The following is a 25,330-nucleotide window of genomic DNA, read 5'->3' on the forward strand; positions in this document are numbered from 1 at the left end:
TTTTGCATGGGTCCATATATTTTTCTAGGAAACTATTCGTAATTTGTGCTTTCTCTGAAATTGAAATTAAATGCATACTGAAATATTAATAATACTAATACGAAAAGTAAGAACTGATATTGGTACTCTTATAATTCTAAATAATCCATATCTTTTCTTGGTTTAAATGAGGTGATTGAAAGTAGCTTAAAAGAGTATTTGAATCGATGAATATGAAATGACGACTCAGAAAATAAAAAGAGATATAAATAAGGACAGGTATATGTGATAGGAGTACTACAAATCCTTTATTGCTCTATATATTTAGTATATAAAAGACTAACTATTTTCAGGTTTATTTATAAAAACAATAAACTGAGAAAAGTTTTTTCATCTTTCCAATTATATTCCACTACATGAACATAAAAAAATGATGACTTTAAAATTAAAATGTTATTCCACAAATCAAATTCAAGGTCTCGTGGCTTCCGAAGGTGACTTCTAATTTCGACATTTCTGACTAATAAAGTTCATTAAAAACTACAGATATAACAAAATCCGTAAAAAAAGAAAAAATAAAAAAGAAACTGAATCTGTTTTAAAAGAATTGGAGGGATGACAAAATTTTTACAAGAATGACTACTCATATCTTTAAGTTAAAATAGTCATGAACTTGTAATATTTACATTTCAACAATCTCCATGTAAATCTCAACAATCTCTTAATTTAAAATTAGGCCAAAATACACATGAGCACCCTCAACTTTGGGTAAGTAGCATAAAACCCCCTCAATTTTAAAAGTTTAAATTTCACACGCTTAACTTTCAGATTGTGACCATGAGCTCCCTACTGTTAAAATGGCCGTTAAATCTAACAGAGTGAATGACATGTCAACTTATTAAAAATTATGTGGCAAATAACATGTAATTTTTATTATTTTGTTTATTTATTTTGAGTTAAAACTCATAATTATAATAGAGGGCATTTTGATGATTTAACCTATAATAATTCCTAGTTTTAGGTTCCATCATTCTCTCCCTTTCTCAGCCTCTCCTAATTCTGCAACTTGTAAGTCCTTCTCCCTTCCCAACATTTGATCCATTCTCTAACCATCTTCATTATTTCAAAAATCATCTTCATTATCTTTTTCCTTCTGGAATTCCCCCCTCAATTTTGAACTTGTTTGCTTAATGATTGCATTATCTTCTCTTTTCGTATTGCAAGTCCGCCTCCTTGTCGGCACCGTTTCCTCAAATTTTTTTTATCTTCTTTCTCATTCCAAAAATCATCATTGTTTTTCTTATCTTCATCACATTATTCATTTAAATTTAGAACCTTTATTTCAACATATGCGAGAGGGCACCTTGCATGGAAGTAAAAGATAGGAATTACCATTTACCATTCAAAAAAAAAGATAGGAATTACCATTGCACGCTTTTTTTAGCGAAGGGTGAAGCAACCAAAAAAGAGAGAGATGAGATGCTCAAATTTGAAGAAAATTGATAGTGGTGTTCGCTGCTAATTAACAATGCAGTACTCCTGTAGAAGTTTAGTTGTAACTTATTAAACTAGTCCTGTGAATTGTTGATACTTTTATATTTAGTGTTGGGATAATTAATCACAGCTCCTTATAGTTTCAACTAATTTGAATCAGGTCCTTATAGTTTTTTTCTTTTTATCAGGTCCTTATACTTTCACCTGTTTTTAATTAGGTCCTTGTATTTATTTTTCTTTTTATCAAGTCCTTATAAGTTCACCTTATTTTTAATTAAGTCCCTGAATTTTTTATTCTTTATTTTATAAATTCTAATAGTACTATTATATAAACATAAAATAGTATATATTACTTAATATTAGTTTATAAACAATAATATTCTAAAGATATTGAATTATTATAATGATTTTAATTTTTTCAGCAAAAAAATTAATTGTTCTAAAAAATATTCCTGAATTAATTAATTCTATTACTTTTTTATTACATAATTATTAATTTAATTTAATTATTAATATTTTATATTTCAGTATTAATCTATTTAATTAAGTTATATTTAATTAATAAATAAAAATTAAAACTACATGGATCTGATTAAAAATTTAGTGAAATTATAAGGACTTAATTAAAAGAAAAATAAATATAAGGACCTAATTAAAAAAAGATAAAAGTATAAGGACCTAATAAAAAGAAAAAAAGCTATAGGGACCTGATTCAAAATTCGTTGAAACTATAAGGACTTATAGATTAATTAACCCTTTAGTGTTTATATAACTTAAACGAATCAATTCACCTTGGGGTTGTTGATGATGTCTAATGCGTACTTGTCTATCACTTGTTCATTTGGCTGATGTTTGATAATCGACATGTGGGATATTAGTTGCTAACCTCAATTGCTTGCTATATTTTGTTGCTGACAAAATCCAGTTGAAATGTGATTGTATCAGTTGCAATCCTCAATTGATTAGTATGTTTATTTTATATAATTATATAATAATATTAGACTCAATATTCAGATATAAAGATAAGAAAATAATATTTTATGAGATCACGTCTTCTAGTTATAAACAAAATTTGGTGCAAAATAATAAGGAACTATGAGTTATGTCCTACCACAATTGAAAACAAGAGTCAACGTACTAGATGATGGTACTGAGATTCACAATGAAGACTCCATTCTTATCAAGAATCAAAGTGAAATTATTGAAGGCCCTAAAAGATGTCTGGATATTCACAATGCAAAATGCATCATCTACTTGAACATATGGCATGAATATGTTACTGTTACTCCATGCCTCCATAATTTTTTACACATAAAATCAGGTTTAAGACTTGTATTTAATTTCTTAGAATAAACAAGAAAAAGTGACGAAATAAATTATAGCAACCAACTTAAACAAATACAAATTGATCACATTAAACAAGAATAACCTTTAGTTTAAGTGGTTAACAGATACTGAATAAAGTATATGGATGTTCAAATAGTTTTCAACTTCCACCACTTCTTTGTCCTTTGCTAAAAAGAAAAAAGAAAATGTAACATTGTTGATGAAGTTTCAAACAATAGCTGGAACCATAAGTGGAACTCCTCCTATCTTGCAAATTTTGAACTAAAATATATCAATTCAAATGTAGAATATCAACTGAAAAAATTAATGATGTCAAAATTTGAAGTAACATAGGATAAAATTATCAAAAACCACGTAGTTGACTTCATTTAGCTGTTGAGACTTGGGAAAGTAGGGGTTGACTGCCCTACATGGATGACAAGGAAATATCCATTACTCTAAATCTAACATTGCATAATAAGGTTAACAAAAAAAAAACAATAAACACAGAAACAAACTGTAGGAGTGCATGGTAAGAATGAGCTAGAGTCTTGAGTGTTAGGAGGTTGGGTATCCTGCATAAATAACAAAAGAGAAAAGTTATTATTCTACTTAGTATACGTATAAACTAAATTAAATCTTATAATTAAAGAAAATACAATTGTCTATTCATTTTGTCTTGATGCAACATTCTTCTTCTTCTTCTTGTACACCTTTCTGTTGGGAGTAGGAGGAGCCTTACAACCCTGTGCATTGTGACCCATTTTTCTACAATTACCAAACTTTGTGGTAGCCCCCTTTTTGCTTATCTTTGATGGGCTTTGTTGCTGATATGGAGCTTTCTTCCTTGCTTTTCTTGGCCTTTCAGGTGCCCTATTATACTTTGGTGGCTGTAAGGAAACTACTTTTGATTGTGGCCAATGTTCTTCACTTGGCATTGCACCTACTGCTAAAGCATAAGCTCTCATGAATGAATCTTTACTATAATATGTAGAAACATAATCTTCAGGTATCCCTCTCATTTGATAAATTGCAGCCACATCATGTCCATAAGGGATGCCAGTCAAATCCCAAGCCATACATGTACAAGTCATCATCTTAAGATCTACCACCTCCCTCTTCTATGGACTCTCTATCTCAAACCTCCTATCACCAATCATGTAACAAATATAATTCTTCAAGTCATTTTTTGCTCTTTGAAGTTTATCCATGATTCTAGGACATATTGCATTTTGAGATCTCTTCACGCCCTCTCTCTTTGCAACCATTGTTTTAATTAGCATTCTTCTAGTTATTTCACACATTGTGATGATTGCCTTGTCTCTTGCAACCAATATAAAAGAGTTGAATGTCTCTGCAATATTGTTTTGTACAATGTCACATTTAGCATTTATTGTGAGAATGCATGCTTACTCCAAAGCCTTGGGTCATACTTATCCAGCTAATTAGCAGCATTAGAGTCAAGCTCCTTTAGTCATTTCATATGATGGTTGAATTCTTGTTTAGTTGTTGCCCTACATGCATTCTAGAGCTCATATTTCAAATTCTTTCCCTTATACTTAAGCTTGAAATTGGCATATAAATGCCTAAAACAAAACCTATGCTCACGTTCCATCGCCTTAAGCACCTCTTGCAACCCTTATAAATTAATTAAAAATATCTATAAATATTAAACAAGTATCAATTATTAGTAGTAAAAAAAATAGAACTACATTAAATATATCTATACACATTATACCTTTTGCATATCTGACATCATAACCCATCTTTTGTCATGGTATGAGCCAATATCCTCAAATAGTAAGGTTATGAACCAATTCGAACTATCCTTACAATTAGATTCATGTTCTCATTTGTATCTTTTCCAGCTGTAGATAAAAGGTGTCCTCCAAAACTACCTTTCAAGAAACAACCATCTACACATATAATTGGTCGACATGCTACTACAAACCCCTATTTACATGCATCAAAACACATATATGGTCGCTTAAATATAGATCCTTATGCCTTGACCCTCATTGTACTTCCTGGGTTAAGTTTCATTATTGCTCCACAATATGCATATATTTAGGCAAATTGCTCTGCATCATGACGTACAAGAAACTTCTAATGCCATTCTTTTTGCTCGATATGCTTGAAATTTTGAAATCTCAACATTATGATCACTTCGCACTTGATTTGAAAATGTTGTTGCTCTCTAATTTGGTTGATCCCTAATGTAATCAATGTACCTATTTGACAACCAACTTGTGCTCACCTATTTATTTTCTCTTTCCCAACCATAATTGTGATCTTTTTGATAGAATGACTTAATTTGAAATGCATCTCTAGCATGAGTCTTTGATGCATGTATAACCCATCCACAATTGTGCTTACACTTCACCCTAATTCATGATGTTTCATTTTTTATATACTTGAACTCAATGCCATCCTCAACGGCATATTGCTTTAATGCTTACCTATAAACTGTGAAGTTTGCAAACTTCATACCAACTTGAAGATTGATAGGTCTTTTAAAATCTATCTTCTTATTAAACTCACTATATGATCATCTTTCTATTTGTTAGCCTTCATTGTCTGATTCATTTGGACTTGCCAACTCCTCACTATCCTCATAATTAGACTGCACTTGTCCATCCCAATCGCATCCATATTCATTGACTTCCATAGGTATTAGGGTGGCATTATTGACTTTTGGTCTGCTTTGTGCATTTTCATTCCTCGTACCCCTACTTGTGGATTCCCCTGATTGGTTATCATGCCACCATTGATTAACTTCTACCTCTATTCCTCCATCAAGATCCTCAAAAAATAAATCCACCTGCTCATCATCACTATCAAAAAATTCACATCCATTCAAATAAGTTTGGTTGTTTAACTCATCCTCTTCAACTCTTTGTTCCTTCTCATGCATTGGATTTTCTTGTCTGTTAATCATATTCCTTTTCATAGTTGTTCTTAATATCCCAATAACCTGACATAAACAAAAATATATATTAAAAGAAAATCTCATATCAAATAAAGAAGCAAAAGATGAGTCAATATAATTTTTAAAAAAATTGGGCATAAATTCCTTGTCAGCATTAATGGCTTGTCTTGTATGAAAATTTTCCTTGTTTCCTTCATCATTTACCACTACTATCATATGCTTAATTTGACCTAATAAACGTCATTTGTCTAGCATATTTACTATTTGATTTAACTACATGTGTAATAGTCTAGATGCACTCATCTTATTGGAAATTTTTTAGATTCGTGTAGTTATATTGCTCAAGTGTCAATCAATACGCACACTTGTTCACATAGACAGAAAATCATGCAAATTCTCCATCAAGTACAATCAAATATGGATAAGATACAGGGCATGATTTCCAAGTTAGTCAAGGGCGGTGAAAAGATTTTAATGGGATTTATTTAATTGTTTAGTTGTATAATAGATAAGATAGATTATTATTTTTCAAAATAGAATGTCATAGTAAAAAATGATTGCAGATAATTCATTACTTAAAATTTTAGAGACACATATCACTATCCCTTCTTTATAGTTTATTAAAAAGGAAAACAACCCATGACAGCAATAAAAACATAAAAACAGTCAAAGCATTGGTGAAGTTAAAAATTATAAAGCTCGACCACATCACAAAGAACCTACAAAACACATCACAAATAATAGCCAAATATATAAGGGAGTGCTTACCAATGCTTTTGTTGAATGAGTTCAGCCTAAAGATGATTCTTTGCAAAAGTGCCGTAGAAAATGCAATGTTGGATTTTCCAGTTAACATTGTTTTGTAAGGAGTTGATAGGAAAATATTCATGTTTCTACAATCATCGTGAAGATGATACATTTGTGTGAAAATCTCAGGATTATGTAGATGATGAGGGATCTATTCTGAAACAATGCAGTTTAAGCTAGAAAATCAATGGTAGAATACTATTACTAAGCAAGAAAATCAAATGGCAGACGCGATGACTATAATGCTCTCAACAATAGAGTTAGGCTGCGCTCCAAAACATTGGCTTGGAGTCAGTCCAGGAGTTTATCAAAGAGCTTCTGAAAAGATAGTAGTGCTATTTTCTTTTCCCTTGTATTAGTTTTTAAAAAAAAGAACACCATTACCAGGATTTAATTAAGAAGATAATAGAAAGGGATGCATGGGGATAAATTTGAATGAAGTGTGAGATATTTATTATTATTATTATTATAACTATTTAGATATTATTAGGATAATTAATAAATATCCTGAGTGTGGCCTGTAGTCATTTTGGGTCCAGTCCAAGGTGGGTAATTGACTCAGTTAATTAAAGTTAATTTTCTGATGGTGAAAAATAACATACGGTATACTGAGTCTAGAGCGAAACCCTAATCTCTTCTCTACTCACTCTCTGAGGCTTTCCTACTAGTGACAGCTACATTCCAATTGCCATCACTATGTCCAATCACCAGCCAGAAGATTCCCAGTATTGTTTCTCTAATGGTGTTCTTGGATTCATAGCTTCTTATCATTCAGATCAAGTTCTACAACAAATCAACTGAGCTAATGGTGAGAGGTATTTATAAGTCTTCCGCTAAAACTCTTTTGAGTATCATAGACATGTATATAATCTAGATTGCTTAAATAATATATGTGTTGATTTGCTTACATGTGGCATTAGAGCCTGGTTTCTTGATTCACCTTGTCTTACTCTTTTCTGATGCTCATTTGAATTTGTTTAACTTTCTACTTTGAAAATTTTTTAATCATTTTGAGAGCATATTTTTTGATTTGGTTAATTTGACTTTTGATCTGAATTTTTTTTTTTTTATGATTTTCAAATTATTGGGGTCGAGGAAAAATAATTTTGATTTTCCTATGAACATCACCATCTTCAAGATTTTAAAGCTCCAATCATAATTCGTTTTATATTCAAGGCTACATTGAGTTTCAATTTTTTACTAAATCTGTGAAAATTTTGAGCTTTGAATGGGAAAGAAATAAGCATTGTCGCCGTCGGTGTCGTAGCCAAAATCAAAGATGCATTGTGTTATTCATATTTTTTATTGTTTAAGTTTCAGTTCGAGTTAATGCGACAGAAGGAGATGAAATTTATCCCTCTGATGAACTTGTCACTGACCTTATCATCCATAGAGGTCCCGATTTTACAATTGCTATTGTTCATCAAAATCAAAATCTTGTTTTTCATTGGCTCAAAAAGTTTGATTAAGATTTGTTTGAATTTGTTTATTACTGTCCTATGAGCATTGTATCAGAGAAACGACGCAGAACGGCGTCCTTATCACATAAAAAAGGCAACTGGTCATCAAAAAAAAAATGGCAGGACTATGATAGCACCGGTGGCCATGAAGGACTTGCAAAACGGGTCGCTAACTTTACCTGACTCCATGTGGAAGACAAGCCAGGGCCAAACGATGCCGTTTTGCAGCATCTCCAGAGTCCTCTATTCGTGTTGAAATGGTATCATTTCAGCTAAGGGTGTTCATGGGACGGGACGGGACTGGGACGGGGACGGGACAGGTATTTTGTCCCGTGTCCCGTCCCGTCCCGGTCCTGTCCCGGTCCCGTCGGTACCGGGATGGGACCAGGACGTCCTGCTTCCCCCTTTTTTTAAAAAAAAACAGATACCATAATTTTTTATATGAATTTTTTTATGCTATAAAACTTATTTTTTATTGGGCTTTTAAAGATAAAAACATTATAAAAAAATATTATGTAGAAAGCTTAATTATATAGTATAAAAAAGGTGTAAAAATAATAGTGTAAAAAAAATACCGTAAAAAAAACACTATATAATGACTTTATGAATTATTTTATTGAGGAAGGAGATTTTGTTGAGATAATACTACAACTTAAGAGCTACAAATCACCATAAAAATAAGAGTTATTATTAATAAGTAAATTGAATAATCTAATAATAATTTTTAAAAGAAAAAAAAAATTCCGGGACGAGACGGGACGGGACAACCCCGTCCCGCATCCCGTCCCGTCCCGAACTCACCGGGACCGGGACGGGACAAATTGAACACCCCTAATTTCAGCCTATAGTGAAAAGCACCGTTTCACCTATTTAGAGTTTGAGCCAGGCACGCTTTGGGCAATAATCCATTGGGCTTCTTTGTTTTTTTAATTTGTTTTATTTAGTTTTGGACAAGACCAAAAGTTTTGGGCTTCTGCACACACAAAAAATTATTTTTTTACAGTCTAGGTTTTTCTTTTGGGCCACATTTGCTGAAATAAAAAAAACAATTGTTTTGCACAGTGTCATAATAGTAACTCTTTTGGGCCTCGTATTGGGCTTTTTGTACAGAAAATTAAGTTTTTATCTTTGTTTATCTTTTGGACTTTCGTTTTGGGCCTGAACACCTTTGTTTTGCTTCTAGATTGCTTATTTTGGGCTCTGTTTGGACTTTTAAGTATGGGCTATTTGGTTTTATTTCCATAAAATTATTTTTAGCCATTTAATTTGATTTTTCAGAATATGTTTACACAAAATAAATTAATTTTGTTTTGTAATATGTGTCTTTGAATGTTATTTTATGCACTATAATTTCTTCAACATTTTGACATTTGGAAAATGTTTACAAAAATTAATTTGTTTTGTTATTTAATTACCTATTTAGGATAATGTTTTTGGGCAATTAAATTAACTATTTGAATTTTGTAAAACTCTTTTCAGTTGAAATGTATTGAAATTAATTTATTAAACATTTTTTTATATGCATGAAATAGTGGGAGAATTTAAATTAAATTATTTAGTCACTTTTGTTGATTAAATTAATTTGTTAAATTCTCCATTGAGTTATGCATATTTGAAATTTAAATACACATTTGTGATATTTGTGATTAGCATGCATTTTCTAAGGAGTAGCCACAACAACCTTAATTGTGTTTCATGTACTAATTAATCACATATGGATTTGAAATATCAATTGTAATTAAATGTGTAATTATGATATATCTTTGCCCACAGGTAGATATCTCATAATTGCATATTTAATTAGGTTGGGATAAAATGGCTTTGTTATTTTCTAAGTAGCCTATAGGTATTAGGAAATATAAATGCATTCTAGTTTTATCAATTTGAGATAAATACATGCTATGCTAATGTCTTTGCCCATAGGTAGACATTGGTTATACGTATTTATTACTTATATGCTTTATTCATTTAGGCATGCATACATGGCACAGTGAATTATGATTGTCTCAAATTCTAACTTGTGAGCTTGTTTGTTTTGATTTGTAGTTCTAATTGCTACCTTTGAATTTGTTCCTGATATAGGTAACATAGGACTCTTGGATGGTTCTAACTATCTAAGTTGGAAGAAAAATGTCTTTTTACAGCTTATAAGCATGGATCATGATTATGCTTTGAGGGTTGACGAACCCCCAAAACCTAAAGATGATCCAAATAATCGAGAAGCTAGAGACATCTATGATCACCGGCATAAATCTAACAGCTTAGCCCTCTTACTGATTAAGACAAGGATCTACAAAAGCATTTAGGGAGCCATTCCTGAATGTCACATTACTAATGAATATATGCAGGAATTGGATAGATGATTCAATCCTTCAAATGAGCAGGATGGATAAACATTCATGTCTAAATTGTGCACCATGAAACTTGCAGGTATTGGTGGAATCAAGGAACACATTCTGAATATGAAAAACCTTGCCTCCCAGTTTGAGTCCTTCACTGAGCCATTCTTGGTATGATTGATTCTGAATTCGCTTCCCCATTAGTATGAAGCTCTCAAAATCTCCTTTAACACACAAAAAGATAAATGGACAATAGATGAACTTGTAGCTAAGTGTGTTCAAGAGGAGACTAGATTGCTGACGAAGGGAAAGTTTCCAATACAACCAAATAAAAATATATGGCTAATAGTTCTAAGGCTGGCAACAAAAGGAAAGAAAAGGAAAATGATCAAATCCCTGTTGCTTTAGCTATTAGAAAGAAGGACTCAAAGTGCTTCTTTTGTAAGAAAACGGGGCACATGAAGAGGGAATGCCTTAAAAGAAAGGCATGGCAGGAAAAAAGAGGTATGGTTACATCATGTGTTGCTTTGGAATCTAATTTTTCTAGCTTTAATAATGACACTTGGTGGATTGACACTGGTTCAATGATCCACATCTCAACAACCATGTAGGGCTTTCTAACAAGCAAGCCTCCACATCTCAATTAGGAAACGGTCCTTTCAGGTAGTGGGAAAGGAGAGTCTGTAAAAACTGTTGAGACTTTTTGCATAATTTTTTCAAATAATCATGTTTTGGACCTTTATGAAGTTTTTTATGTTCCCTCTTACCAGAGGAATTTGATTTCCATGTCAAAACTGATTCCGTTTTATTAACATTTAATTCTTTTTAAGAAATTTATGACTTTGTCAAAAGACTCTGTTTTGATTGCAAACTTGGTTATGATTAATGGTTTATTTAAAATTGTTTCTGATTCACTGCAATCTTTTTCTATTACGCATCGTATTAAAAGAAGTGTCATTGATGAGAATTCTATTAGCCTGTAGCATAGAAGATTGGAACATATCTCCGATGAAAGAATTAAAAGGTTAAGTAAAGATTGAATTCTTTCATCTTTAGACCATTCAGAATTTGATTCTTGTGTGGACTGCATAAGAGGAAAGTAGACCAACAAGTCACATAAAGGGGCTAAGAGAAGTTCTAAATTGCTAGAAATTATACACACGGATATTTGTTGCCCTGATTTGACTGCATATGGTCAAAAATACTTTATCACCTTTATTGATGATTACTCACAATACATGTATGTCTATATGCTTTATAATAAAAGTGAGGCACTAGATGCCTTTAAGGAATATAAAGCAGAAGTAGAAAAACAAATTGGGAAACCAATCAAGATTGTGAGATCAGATCGAGGTGGTGAGTAGCATGGCAAGTACACTATTGAAGGACAAGCACCTGGTCCATTTGCTGATATTCTTCGAGAGCAAGGTATAATAGCTTAATATACCATGCCTGGCTCACCTAATATGAATAGTGTAGCTGAAAGAAGAGATAAGACCTTGTTGGATATGTTTAAGAGCATATTGAGTAGCTCTAAACTTCCAACTTCCATATGGGAGGAAGTGCTCAAGACAGCCACATACATTAAACAGGGTTCCAACAAAGGTAATGTCTAAAACACCCTTTGAAATCTGAAAAGGTTGGAAACCCATTTTAAATCATTTCAAGGTATGGGTTTATCCTGCTGAAGTAAGAGTGTACAATCCACAAGAAAAGAAACTAGACCCTAAGACCATTAGAGCTTACTTTGTAGGCTGTGTGGAAAGGTCAAAGGGTCATAAGTTTTATTGTCCTCCACCTTCTAAAAGATTTGTAGAATCTGGGAATGCCAAATTTCTTAAGAATAATGTGATTAGTAGGAGTGATTGTTCGTAAGATAATCACATAGAGCAAACCACTAACATCAATTATAAGGGAACATCAATAGTTAATGATTCTCCTACTGTTGGAGTTGATATTGAACATGATGTGAATCTTGGAGCTCAAGTTGACAATGCTAGACAAGAGGAACACATACAAGCTGATCAAACTGTCACATAAGTGGAACCCCCACAAAATGCGATAGAGGATGTTCCTAGTCAGCAGCCTGAATCAACCCAAGAGGTTGAATTAAGGAGGTCAATTAGAGAAAGAAGACCAATATTACCTAGTGACTACATAATGTACTCTGCTAAAGTTGACTGTGATGTAATTGTTGAAAATGATCCATTGATGTTTACTCGGGCCATAAAGAGTGTGAACTCTAAATTGTGGCATGATGCTCTGATTAATGAAATGAATCATCAATCATAGCATCATCATGTTTGGGAACTTATAGAGTTGCCCAGTGGATCTAAGGCTATTGGCAGTAAATGGGTTTATAAAACCAAAAGAGACTCACAAGGCAATATTGATATATACAAGGCTAGTTGGTTGCTAAGGGCTTCACACAAGTAGAAGGAATGGACTACAGGGAAACATTTTCACCTATATCTAAGAAAGATTCATTTCACATCATCACAGTATTGGTTGCACATTTGATCTAGAGTTGCACCAAATGGATGTGAAGACTGTATTCTTCAATAGTGAACTAGAGGAAGAAGTCTATATGAAGCAACCTGAGGAATTCATTGCAGAAGGTAAAGAGCAGTTGGTATGCAAGCTAAAGAAGTCAATATATGGTCTAAAACAGGCTTCACGACAGTGGTACTTAAAGTTTCATGAAGTGATCACATCATTTGGTTTTGTTGAGAACATCATGGATGACTATATATACCACAAGGCTAGTGGCAGTAAGATCATATTCTTGATTCTATAGGTGGATGACATTTTGCTTGCTACAAATGATCTGGGACTATTGTGTGAGGTGAAACAGTTTCTGTTCAAGAGTTTTAACATAAAAGACATGGGTGAGGCATCTTATGTCATTGGCATGAAGATCCATAGAGATAGAACCCAAGATCTTATAGGTTTATCTCAAGAAGCTTACATTGACAAGATTCTTGAACGATTCAAAATAAAGAACTGTTCATCTAACATAGCTCCTATTGAAAAGGGAGATAAATTTAGTTCAGATTAGTGTCCCAAAATCGAGCTTAAAAGGAAACAGATGGAAAAGGTCCCATGTGCCTCAGCAGTAAGGAAACTTGATGTATGCATAGATTTGCACAAGACCTGACATTGCTTTTGCTATGGGTATGTTAGGGAGATATCAAAGTGATCCTAGGGAAGCACATTGACAGCTACAAAGAAGGTGTTCAAGTACCTACAAGGTACTAAACACTACATGCTCACGTATAGAAGAACAGACAATTTGGAAGTAATTAGGTACTCAGATTCTGATCTTGGAGGATGTGTAAATACAAATAAATCTACAATCGATTACATCTTCCTATTAGCAGAAGGAGCTATATCACAGAAAAGTGTAAAGCAAACACTAACAGCTCCTTCTACCGATGATGTTGAGTATATTGCATGTTTTGAGGCAAGTTCACAAGCAATCTAGATAAAGAATTTCATTGTTGGGCTCAAGATTGTGGATTCAATCTCTAGGCCAATCAGAATGTATCGTGATAACACAGCTGTGGTGGCCATAGCAAATAACAAAAGGAATAAAAGTTGAAGCAAATTTGTCGAACTTAAATTCCTATGCCTGAGAGAAAGAGTTCAGGAAGGCTAAGTTTCTGTTGAACACATCAGTACAAATGATATACTAGCTTATCCTTTGACAAAAGGGTTGAAACCAAACATTTTCATTTCACATATACCTCACATGGGACTTCATCCTTCATTTGACTAGTTGAGGTATGAGCAATGAAATCAAATTTATGGTTTATCATTTCTAGTTTATGATTGTATACATTTGTGATATTGAAATTGATAAACATTAAGTCAGGAACCGAATAAACATTGAGTTTATTTATAAAGTGATACCCATTAAGTAAGGATGGTACCTGTAATACATGGAAGGTAATACTCAATAAAAGAGGACTTATCGCCATGATTCTTGTAGTATGAACTTAGTTAACCTTGACAAGGTAATGACATTGAGTATACAAGCTAAGTGGGAGAATGTGAGATATTTATTATTATTATTATTATTATTATTATTATTATTATTATTATTATTATTATTATAACTATTTAGATATTATTTGGATAATTAATAAATATCTTGAGTGTGGCCCGTAGTCATTTTGGACCCAGTCCAAGGTAGGTAATTGACTCGGTTAATTAAAGTTAATTTTTTGATGGTGAAAAATAACATACGGCATACTGAGTTTAGAGCTAAACCCTAATCTTTTCTCTGCTCACTCTCTGAGGGTTCCCCATTGGTGATGGCTACATTCCAATCACCATCACTGTGCCTAATCACCAGCTGGAAGATTCCCTGTATTGTTTCTCTAATAGTGTTCTTGGATTCACAGCTTCTTATCATTCAGATCAAGTTCTACAACAAATCAACTGAGCCATGGCGAAAGCTATTTATAAGTCTTTCGCTGAAACTCGTTTGAGTATCATACACATGTATATAATCTAGATTGTTTAAATAATATGTGTGTGTGTGTGTGTGTGTGTTGATTTGGTTACATGAAGATCATGGTTAGAAGATGAAGTAAGCATCATTGATAGAGTAGAAATGGTATAGAAGACTGGCAAGTAGCGGGAGGCTGTTAGAGCAGGATGACTACTAAATTTGGAAGAGTTGTGCTAGGGATTAATATCATGTTGAATGGCAAAAATATCCTTTACTACAAAGGTTGGCTCTAACCTAAAATAAATAAATAAGATAATAAAAACTACATCTCATTTGCTACATAACTTTTAATAAGCTAACATGGCATTCACTCTGTTAGATTTAACGGCCATTTTAACAGTGGGGAACTTATAGTCACAATATGAAAGTTGAGGGTGTGGGGTTTAAACTTTTGAAGTTGAGGGGGTTTTATGCAATTCACTGAAAGTTGAGGGCATTTATGTGTATTTTGGCCTTAAAATTATAAATTCAAATTAAGAAGGCTATTTAAAGTCTCTCTACATCGAAATCCCAGCAATCTCTTTACTCTAATTTAAATGAAGGGGAAATTCAATGTAAATAATCTCAAAAATCTCAAGAATCTCAACCTTTTTTTTATGTGCATTTATTTTATATTGAAAATCTATGAATAAATATGCAAATATAACAACATTTCTTTTCTTTTCTTTTCTTTTTTTGGCCAGCAAATAGTAACAACATTCTGACTAATAAAGTTTACCAAAAATTTCAGTTATAACAAAATGCGTAAAAGAAAACATATACTTAAATTAAAATAGTCATTAAATTGTGACATTTACATTTCAACAATATTTACGTAAATCTCAACCATCTCTTCACTTTATTCACAAAAAATCATTTATCATTTAACGTTCACATCTCCCAAAATGATAGTCGAATACTTTGAAAATTTCAATGGAAGAATATTATCTGCAGACTAAACTAAAAGATTATTCGAACCCAAAAAATAAAAAAATCTAGTTAGATTTAATCCCAACTGTTTGAAGTGGATGTTTGATTATATGATTTTTGGCTTTACGCGCATCCAGTATTTTAATATATTTTACCCGGAATATGTTATTTAATATATTATGTTATAAATTAGTATAGTGTAAAATCCCTTGCAAGAAAAAAAAAAAAAAAGATAATGTGGAGTTGATAAATAGCTATTCGGATATATTTTTGCTGTGGATGGTTTGTTAAGAAGTATTTTATGGTTTTATTTATTTATTTTTCTCTTTGCTTGATTATTTCTTTCTGTTATGATTTTCTTTGAAAATCATAAGGAGGTTAGAGAAATTTTGAAGAATGATCTCTCTCAACAAAATAATTTTTTTTGAAGAAACAAATTGTATTTAATACATTTTGTATTTAATATATTCTTGAATAGCTCTAGAAATCAAAGAATGAACCGCTTCGAATTGTAGTAATTTTTAATTGAGCTAAAAACTAAATAACTAAATCAATGACATTGGTGAGATCCATGTAAGTTTGGTCCTCTTTTCTGATAATCTCGACTTTAGATGGATTTGTCACAGTAAGACTTTCTTCCAAATTAGATTAAATGGATTTATGCACTTTAATCTTTACGGTAACAAAGCTAAAACAAAGCAAAACACTAAATGTTATCCCCTTATATATAGATATATATATATATAACTTCATAGAATGGAATGAACGTCGACCTTTTTTATATAAAACTTCATAGACTAGAATGAACAGCCTTTTTTGATTAAAACTCCACAAAATGGAATGAAAAAAATGGAGAAAAAACATTTGCCTCAAGCATCAATCCAATGGAAACATACATAAGCAGATTATGTTCTCTAGAATGCTCCATATATAAGCTCGGGTGTTTGGCCCATTGGTCCAAGGATCATTCTTTGCGTCTCCTTCCCTCGCGTACCTTCTTATCATTTTCCTCACCCTCTGTCATCATTTTTTTTTTTTTTCAGTGGTTCATACTCTCTTTCATGCACTGTCACTCGCCTTTCTTCCACCGAAAAATTGTTTGCACCCAGAGTCGGACTAAATGCCTCGGTTGGCTATGTGTAAGTGAGAGCTTCGTCATGAAAGTGGCTTTGTTCTCCCGAATAGCATGACAGTGGTGCAGTAATGTTTTTTGAAGGCACACTGATGTACTGCTCTCAATACATGGCAAGAAGAAAGAACACACAAACATACACCTAAAACCAAAAGAGAAAATAGGAAACGGGGAAAAAAGACGGCGCCACAGCACAAAAGTGCCCAACAACTCCATATTTATTGGATGACCAACTCAAAAAAGACCCCACTCTCCCAAAATATGGGGAAACAAAAAGACGGATAATAAATGAAGATAAAATTACAAATGCAGATATATGCACCAAGACTGAAACGATATGGACAAAGAACCAGGAAAAAGATGCTGACTTCAACAACCAACAAACCAATGAAATGCAAAAGAAACTGCCAAATAACACTGCCACATGGACCAATCATGAAACCTCTACAAGGTTTATAGGTTTTATAGATTTCTCATTAAATCTATATTTTATTTATGAACCTGTAAAAAGAACAGAGTTATTCGTAATAAAAAAATGAAGATACTTGATCTTATTTTCAATAAATTTTACCCGGAAAATACACAACTGAACTTAATGAATGTAAAAATATCTGCTTAAACAACCAAAATGATGATAATTGTTACTTAACTTTTCTTATTTGAAAACCGTTTTGTGAATATATTAAAATTAGATTTAGGTTTGGGATAATCCCAATTAAATCCATCTAAAATAATGAAATTTCAAGTAAGGTTTATACTTTTAACAAATTCCTAATTAGGCCAAGAGGCCTAATTAGGGATTTTTAAATTTGCTAAAAGACTAGAATGCCTCTTTGTAATCAAAGAAGAAAATTTAATGTAAGTGTAAGCCTGATTTTTGTTTTAATTATTCTAGTAGATTTAATTAAAATTTTTTTAATAAAAAACAATTAAAATCAAGATAAAAAATACATGATAATGAATTAAAATAATTCATACAATTCTTCCATATCTATCAATATTAAATTTATGATTTTCAAATCACGTAAAGATTAATCAATTCATTACACCAGACGTTTGAAGGAAACTACTCCTACTGTTACGCCACATTCTGCTCCACCATTATCTGCTTCGTCATCCAATCCTGCAGCACGCATCCCACACCCTGCGCCTGACCCTGTTCCAGGTCTAGATGCCAATCCCTCACTTGACTCTGAGACACCTCCTGTTCCAAATCCAGATCCCTCCATTGATTTGCCCATTGCCCTTTGCAAAGGTAAACGTACTTGTGCCCATCCTATTTCTTCCTTTGTTTCATATAACCACCTCCCCTCTGTTTCTCGTGCCTTTGTTGCCTCTTTAGATACTATTTCAGTATCTAAGTCCCTTCATGAAGCCTTGTCCCACCCAAGTTGGCGTACTGCTATGGAAGAAGAGATGGCAGCACTTCATTGTGCTGGCACGTGGACCTTAGTGGATTTACCAGCAGGAAAGAAAGCTATTGGGTGTAAATGGGTGTTGACACCTAAGGTTAAGGCGGATGGTACACTTGAACGCCTCAAGGCTCGCCTTGTCGCAAAAGGCTATGCTCAAAAGTATGGTACTGACTACTCTGAGACTTTCTCCCCCGTGGCCAAGCTCTCCTCTGTTCGTCTGTTCATCTCCATGGCCGCTATCTATAGTTGGGATCTCCATCAATTAGATATCAAAAATGCCTTCTTAAATGGTGATCTCCTTGAAGAAGTGTACATGGAGCAACCACCGGGTTTTGTTGCTCAGGGGGAGTATGGGAAGGTGTATCGCCTTAAGAAATCCCTCTATGGCTTAAAGCAAAGTCCCCGGGCATGGTTTGATAGATTTAGTACTGTCATGAAGAACTTTGGCCTGCACTAGAGTAAGTGTGATCATTCTGTGTTCTATCAGCAAACAAGTGCCAGCATGATGCTACTGGTTGTGTATGTCGATGACATTGTGATTACAGGAAATAATGCCTCGAGGATCTCATCACTCAAGTCATTCCTTAACACACATTTTCAAATGAAGGATCTGGGTTCATTGAAGTACTTTCTGGGAATTGAAGTCATGAGGAGCAAGAAAGGCATCTTATTGACTCAGACAAAGTATGTTCTTGATCTGCTGAAAGAAACTGGGAAACTAGGGGCTGCTCCGACCAGCTTCCCTATGGTCTATAATCCTCTGCTTGATGCTGATGGTAGCATACCATGTGAAAATCCTGATGAGGCTGCTAAGAGCAAGCCGCTTAAAAATCCAAAGAAGTATAAAAGACTAATTGGGAAGTTGAATTACCTTACAGTGACTCGTCCTGATATCACCTATCCCATGAGTGTCCTTAGCCAATTTATGGTTACGCCAACTGTCCGACAGTGGGAAGCCTTAGAGAATGTGTTATACTACTTGAAGGGATCCCCCGGTCATGGGATATTGTACAAAAATCATGGTCACACATACATTGAGTGCTTTTGTGATGCTGATCATGGTGGGTCGAAAGCCATGTAGGAGGCAATTTGGTGTCCTGGAAAAGCAAGAAACAGAATGTGGTGTCACGATCAAGTGCAGAAGCAGAATACAGAGCCATGGCACAATCTGTATGTGAGATAGTTTGGATATACCAGCTACTAAAAGAAGTTGGTCTTAAAATCTCATTACCAGCAAAACTATGGTGTGATAATAAAGCAGCCTTACACATAGCGTCGAATTCGGTCTTCCATGAATGAACGAAACATATTGAGATTGACTGTCATTTCGTCCGAGACAAGCTCAAGGAAAACTTCATCTCTACATGACATGTCAGATCCAGCGATCAATTGGGTGATCTCCTCACCAAAGCTCTTAATGGAGTTCGAGTTGAATATCTTTGTAACAAGTTGGACATGATTGACATCTGTGCTCCAACTTGAGGGGGAGTGTAGAGATATTATAGGAGATATTATAAGATATGTAAATTAGTATATAGGATACGATATGATATGATTTCCTAGTAATGAGCCATTAATACCTAGGCTCCTCTATTTTGTATATATACCCAATCAGAATATCAACAAAATACACAATTTTCATTCTCTAAATTACAAAATAATATTATTTTAAATTATAAAAAGGGTATTTTAGTCTTTTAATAACATTCAAAAATTCCTAATAAAGCCTCTTGGCCTGATTAGGAATTTGTTCAAAATATAGGCCTTAATTTGAATTTGGATATTTCAATCAGATTTAATTAAGATTCTCCCTTGAATTAATATGAATAAGTAATCATATATTATTTCATTTAAAAAAGGATAATTATAGGCTATGGTGAGAGAAAATATAGAGAATTTAGTTAGAGGCAAAACAGTATTTTTAAATTTATATTTTAGTATTTGGTCTTTCTAAACAATTATAATTTTTATAATCCTTGCTAATAAATATCATTCATATCATGTCCCTCTCTCTAATTCTCCCTCTTTTAGAATTAGATTTTCTTTAAATGTAAGAATTTTTTTCCGATAAAAAATCAATTTATAAAAACTATACCCTTTGTAATTATGATAAAAAAAATTATAATTATTAAAAGATAAAAATATTAAAAATTTCAATAATTTATAAATAAAAATATAAATATTCAATATAAAATTTCATGCAAAAACCAATGAACCAAACTTTAACATTGTAGCACATGAAAATGAGATTTTTTTGGGCAACCGGATGTACAACGCGAACGAATTTGCAGCACGATTCACAGAAAGGGCATGTCAAGGATTAAATAACACTTTTGTTATTAAGTTAATTAGTTAATAGTTTGTCATGATTTCTGTTATGTAAATTAAGCATCTCTCTTGTATATACATATCTGTTGTACAATAATGAGAAATAAGCTTTTTCATTCTCAAAATGCTCCCAGTCACAAGGTATCTAGAGCCTTCTGACTCTTTCTTTCCCTTTTCACCCTTAGCTTGGTTCAGTTTGCAAATGCTAAAAGAGAGATGGTTCCCGAACAAAAGCCAAAGACCACAATGGCAATGACGTACATGAGGAGCAGAAGGTTCCTTGCATGAAGCTTTTACTGCAACACTTTTTATAACCTATAACACACTTAATCTTTTTCCTGCAAAACACGTTCAGTTTCGAGCATACAACAAGAAATCCAAAATGTCAAAAAAGTGCAAGCAGCAACAACAACATGCAAGCCACAATACAAAATTTTTCTCACATAATTATTTATACACCGTAAAATTATTTTAAAAAAACTAATCCAAACAACTGGTAGATAAGAAATCTCTCTTTATGTGTAGCTGAAATATGAAGGACTTTAAGCATACAAATATGTAATTTTAATACATATTTTATGTTCATTTAATTAAGGGAAAACCCAGTTTCCAGTCCCTATAGTTTGGGTCAACTTTGGTCAAGGTCCCTAAAGTTTGTTTTTTAAGGAATTGGTCCGTCAAATTTAGAACTGTTAAACCGTTAGTCCTTCTGCTTATTAATGGTGCTGGTGTGCACTAACGGTGTTAATGATTATTAAGTGGTATGATTAGGTGGCAAAAAATGATGAGTTGTCCTTTTTAGGCTAGATGACTTGGCATTTTAAATCAGCCATCTATGTGGAGGTGAAAAGAAAAAAAAGAAACGCGGGTATGGACCAAAGAGAAGCGAGCAGAGAGGGAGTGACCGTCGGAGAAGAGTGGCGAGTTCAGCGAGTGAGAAGAGAGACGGGTGGAGGAGAGAGCAGAGATCATCGAAGGAGAGTGTAGAGATCGTGAGAGGCTTGGGATCGACAAAGGAGGCTTGAGATCACGAAGAGAGTATAGATCTTCGAAGAAGAAGAGGGTTTGGCGATGGCAGGGAGAGCCAGTAATCTTCACCTTCATCTCCTCCTCGTTCATTTTTTATGTTCTTTCTCTTTACTTGTCTTTCTTTTTTCGTTATTTGTTTTTCCAGATTGTGTCTTGCGTTTTTGTACTTCTCTAGTTCTGAAATTGGTTGCTGGGCATCATAGACTATGATTTTATTGTTGAGTTTAATTTCTGGCCATGATAAAGTATGACGTTGTTGGAATCAACTCTGCCTCTGGTTGTGCATAATTTATCCCCATTTTGAATTGAATTCTGAATTTTCCATCTAGTTTTACGCATTCTGCTTATGATCGTGCGTACAACAGGAGGGTCTTGTTAGTTGGCTTAAAATATGGTTCGCTCACCTAGATGTTAAAGATGAGTTTCACGTGGACACTTGAAAGAGAATTATTATTATATTGTATATCATCTGGGAGCAAAGGAATAATGTTCTACAAGGTAAAAGTATATTATCTTATAAGGGTGTTTTGTACTGGGTGAGACAAATGTACTTTCTGGGTTATGGATTTTGATGTTAGAGGAACTAGCATTGACTATCCTTGTGCGATGCATGGGATGAATTTACTTTAATATCATTAATTGTCATAAATTAAAAATGATATGGAAAAATAATAATGTTGTGATAAATTAACTAACCATTTGAACTTTACTAAAATAGTTATTTAATACTACAAACTAAGAAACAACACTTGACTCAAAATATAATTGGTATTTTTTTCAATCTCACATGCCTATGTACAGTTCCATGAACAATAAATCAAAGCAAGTGGCCACGATGAGCGTGATAGAAACAAAGGAAAAAATAAATCAAAGCGAAAAATGAGGAAAAAAAACCAGAAGTAGGGAGTTTTCGGATACAAACCTTCTAGTAATAAGCCATGCCAATCACCCCATTTTCAAGCTGGCTACTGATACAGAGAATATCAGAATACTCTATTTCCTTCATCTAAGTCAGATCGATGAGGTTTTCTAATGAGGCAGAGGGAGATGAATAGTGACAAAGAAAGCCTCGGAAGCAGAGAGGAGCATACGAGAAGAAAAACCAGACTTGAAAAAGAAGAAAGGCAGATAAAGGGAGAAGGGATGATGAAAGAGAAATTTCAAAATTTAAAACTGAAGTCTTCCCACATACGAGCTGCCACTGTTCATAGAACAGTAAAAATAGAGCAGAGCCATCCAGGATTTGAAAATGGCTCGGCTTGCTATTGATTTTGATTTATTATGATATATAGATTTGATTTATCATGATATATAGATTGAGAACTGTAGGGAGACAAGGTTGGTTCACTACAAGCAAGAATGGTTACGTCTAGTGAGGGAGGGGGACAATCTTTGCTTTTAAACTACTTGGGTTATGAAGTAGCTGCAAAGATTTCATGTGACAAATGATCACAAGAGGATGATGCAATTTGTTGTACTGAATATGGCAATGCACCGATATTATTTTAATAGTAGAATTGGGAAATGAAAATGTTATTATGTGCTAAATTAACGTCAACATTGATATGCTGTTAGTCAGGCCAAACTTAGTTTTCAATCCACTATTATCCAGCCTGGATCATAATTTTTTTTTTAAGTAAAGGCCAAATGATATTAATGATAATATAATAAGGTTCAAAATACAATATCAAAGGAAGGATAAAATCAAGAGTTTGGAAACAGAGTTGAAGAAAGCCGAATTTGCTGAGCTAATAACAACATATTTGAGCTTGAGCCTTTCTTTTTTCCCTTTCTGAATGATGATCGTCCAGCTTTCCTTTGAAAATTGGTGAGAACGAGAGGGCTTCTTTCAAAGGTTATCACAAGAAGATTTTCAAGTTGTCTTGCAATTGTTGATTACTACCTCCTGTCCTTAATATAAGACCTTATTTGACTTTTATTTTAGTCTTAAATATAAAACCCCAATCCACTTTGTCTCTAATATTTATACATTTTTTTCCAAAGTAGCCCTTCTAACAATAATAGTTCTAGTCAATATACTTGATTAGTAAGAATATTTTAAGAAAGACAACGCCTATTTAAGATAAATAACTAACTCAACTTACTTTCTTAATCTCCTCAAATTAGTTAACTGGTTCTTATAATTAGGACCGAAGGTAGTACTTTTTAAGGGTCCCATTAAATCCCGCTCAGTGCTGTAATTTCTCGAACCAGGCACGTTCAACATGTCGATTCCATCTCCTCTCAATATTCTCCACGACCTTTGAATACAAAATAAAAAAAATGACCGAGCATATAAAAGAAAGGATTTAGAAAGCATTAAAACTTATAGACCTCCATGAAATGCGTAAAAAATAAACAAAGCATATAAACATCAGTAAATGATTTTAGAATAGACCTAGCAGGAAAAAATAATTAAATGGTGTTGACATCGAAAACACCAAACTGATTAAATTGGAGTTATGCAGAATGGGCACCTCTAAAATCACCAGATCAAATCGCAATGAGAAGCATAAGAAAATACATCTTGAATGGTGGCAACCAAAACAAGAAGCAGCAAATTAGGGACTAGAAAGTCTTTTCTTGGTAATAAGAGAGGGCTAAAGCCCCAAAAATAAAAGGCTAGCCAATTTGGGGATTAGATCCAAGATATAATCCTTGCCACACATCACCCGCAAAGTGGCTATTTGGGGATTAAGACAAGTCAAGCTGCAAGAATTGGTTCGAGTTTTGATCTGCAACAAGTCAACAAGGTTGTTACAATCAGATTCGAAAATGACCTTTTTGAAACCAAAGTCCCAGGCCAAAGTTAGCCCTTTCAAGATGGCTATTTCCTCTGCCTCAAAGGCATTACAGAGACCAATGATATACGAAAAACCAATTATCCATCCACCCATGCAAAGTTCACTTCATTACTCCGTACATATGATCTCCATGTGTGTCTAATAACCAACGCTGGATTAGATGGTTTAGATAATGTCAATTGAAAACAGAATTATTCCTCCATATCCATAAATGCCAGACCGATACCCGCAAAATAAGATCCCATGCACCAGCAAAAATAGATCCTAAATCTCTAGACCAGTTTAAAGCAAACCAGTCACGAAGAGAGGTAGAGAAGAGAGAGAAAGAGTTAGAAATAAGGAAAGAAAAGCTTGGCAAACTCATCGTATAAAAAAGCTTGGCAAACTCATCGCATAAGACTTCACTAATTTGGTACAGAGTTTCAAAATTGCTCGTAGAGAGAGTTCAAGACAGAGAGGGTTTCAAAATCAATACCAAAAGCCTTTTTGGCGATTAAAAGGCAATGCCTTCAATTTCCTTCAATTTTTGCAATGAAACGGGGAGAATTGAAAATCACAGGAAAAGGAGAGATAACTGAATGATTCAAAGTCGAAGGTTACCAGATCTCTCTACCATCGCCAAACCTTGCTCTCGTTCGAACATCTATACTCCCTTAGCGATCTCAAGCCTCCTTTGTTGACCCCAAGTCCTTCGCGATCTCTACCCTCTCCTTCGATGATCTCTGCTTTCTCCTCCGTCGATTTCCTGAACTCTGAACTCGCCCGTCTTCTTCACGGATATCCCTCCCTCTGCTCGCAAGCCCGCGTCTGCCCATACTTGCGGTTGTTCTTTTTTTGGTCCCAAAAAAAAAAAAAGAAAACGA

At 33.6% G+C, this 25,330-nt stretch overlaps 1 protein-coding gene and 2 long non-coding RNA genes across 3 annotated transcripts; 1 reads left to right on the top strand and 2 right to left on the bottom strand.

The window, feature by feature from the left end:
* Positions 1-3,464: 3,464 nt before the first annotated feature.
* On the bottom strand, positions 3,465-3,878 carry LOC114749750 (uncharacterized). The gene has a single exon (XM_028938311.1). It carries the CDS (start codon positions 3,876-3,878, stop codon positions 3,465-3,467), a length of 414 nt encoding a protein of 137 aa, XP_028794144.1.
* Positions 3,879-10,052: 6,174 nt separating this feature from the next.
* On the top strand, positions 10,053-25,140 carry LOC114749326 (uncharacterized). The gene is made up of 3 exons (XR_003740549.1): positions 10,053-10,064; positions 20,666-20,668; positions 25,063-25,140. It is a non-coding gene; the product is annotated as an uncharacterized LOC114749326 (long non-coding RNA).
* On the bottom strand, positions 23,298-23,878 carry LOC114749262 (uncharacterized). Its single transcript, XR_003740538.1, has 2 exons — positions 23,827-23,878; positions 23,298-23,562 (listed from the first exon to the last, which is right to left on the bottom strand). It is a non-coding gene; the product is annotated as an uncharacterized LOC114749262 (long non-coding RNA).
* Positions 25,141-25,330: the final 190 nt, after the last annotated feature.

This window comes from Neltuma alba, unplaced genomic scaffold, assembly GCF_004799145.2.
Source record: "Neltuma alba isolate B1F8T4 unplaced genomic scaffold, ASM479914v2 tig00000131_pilon, whole genome shotgun sequence".
NCBI classification, from domain to species: domain Eukaryota; kingdom Viridiplantae; phylum Streptophyta; class Magnoliopsida; order Fabales; family Fabaceae; genus Neltuma; species Neltuma alba.

Bases quoted from the DNA above. Each gene is read 5' to 3' on its own strand.
- LOC114749750 (XM_028938311.1), bottom strand. From the start codon at position 3,878: ATGGCTTGGGATTTGACTGGCATCCCTTATGGACATGATGTGGCTGCA.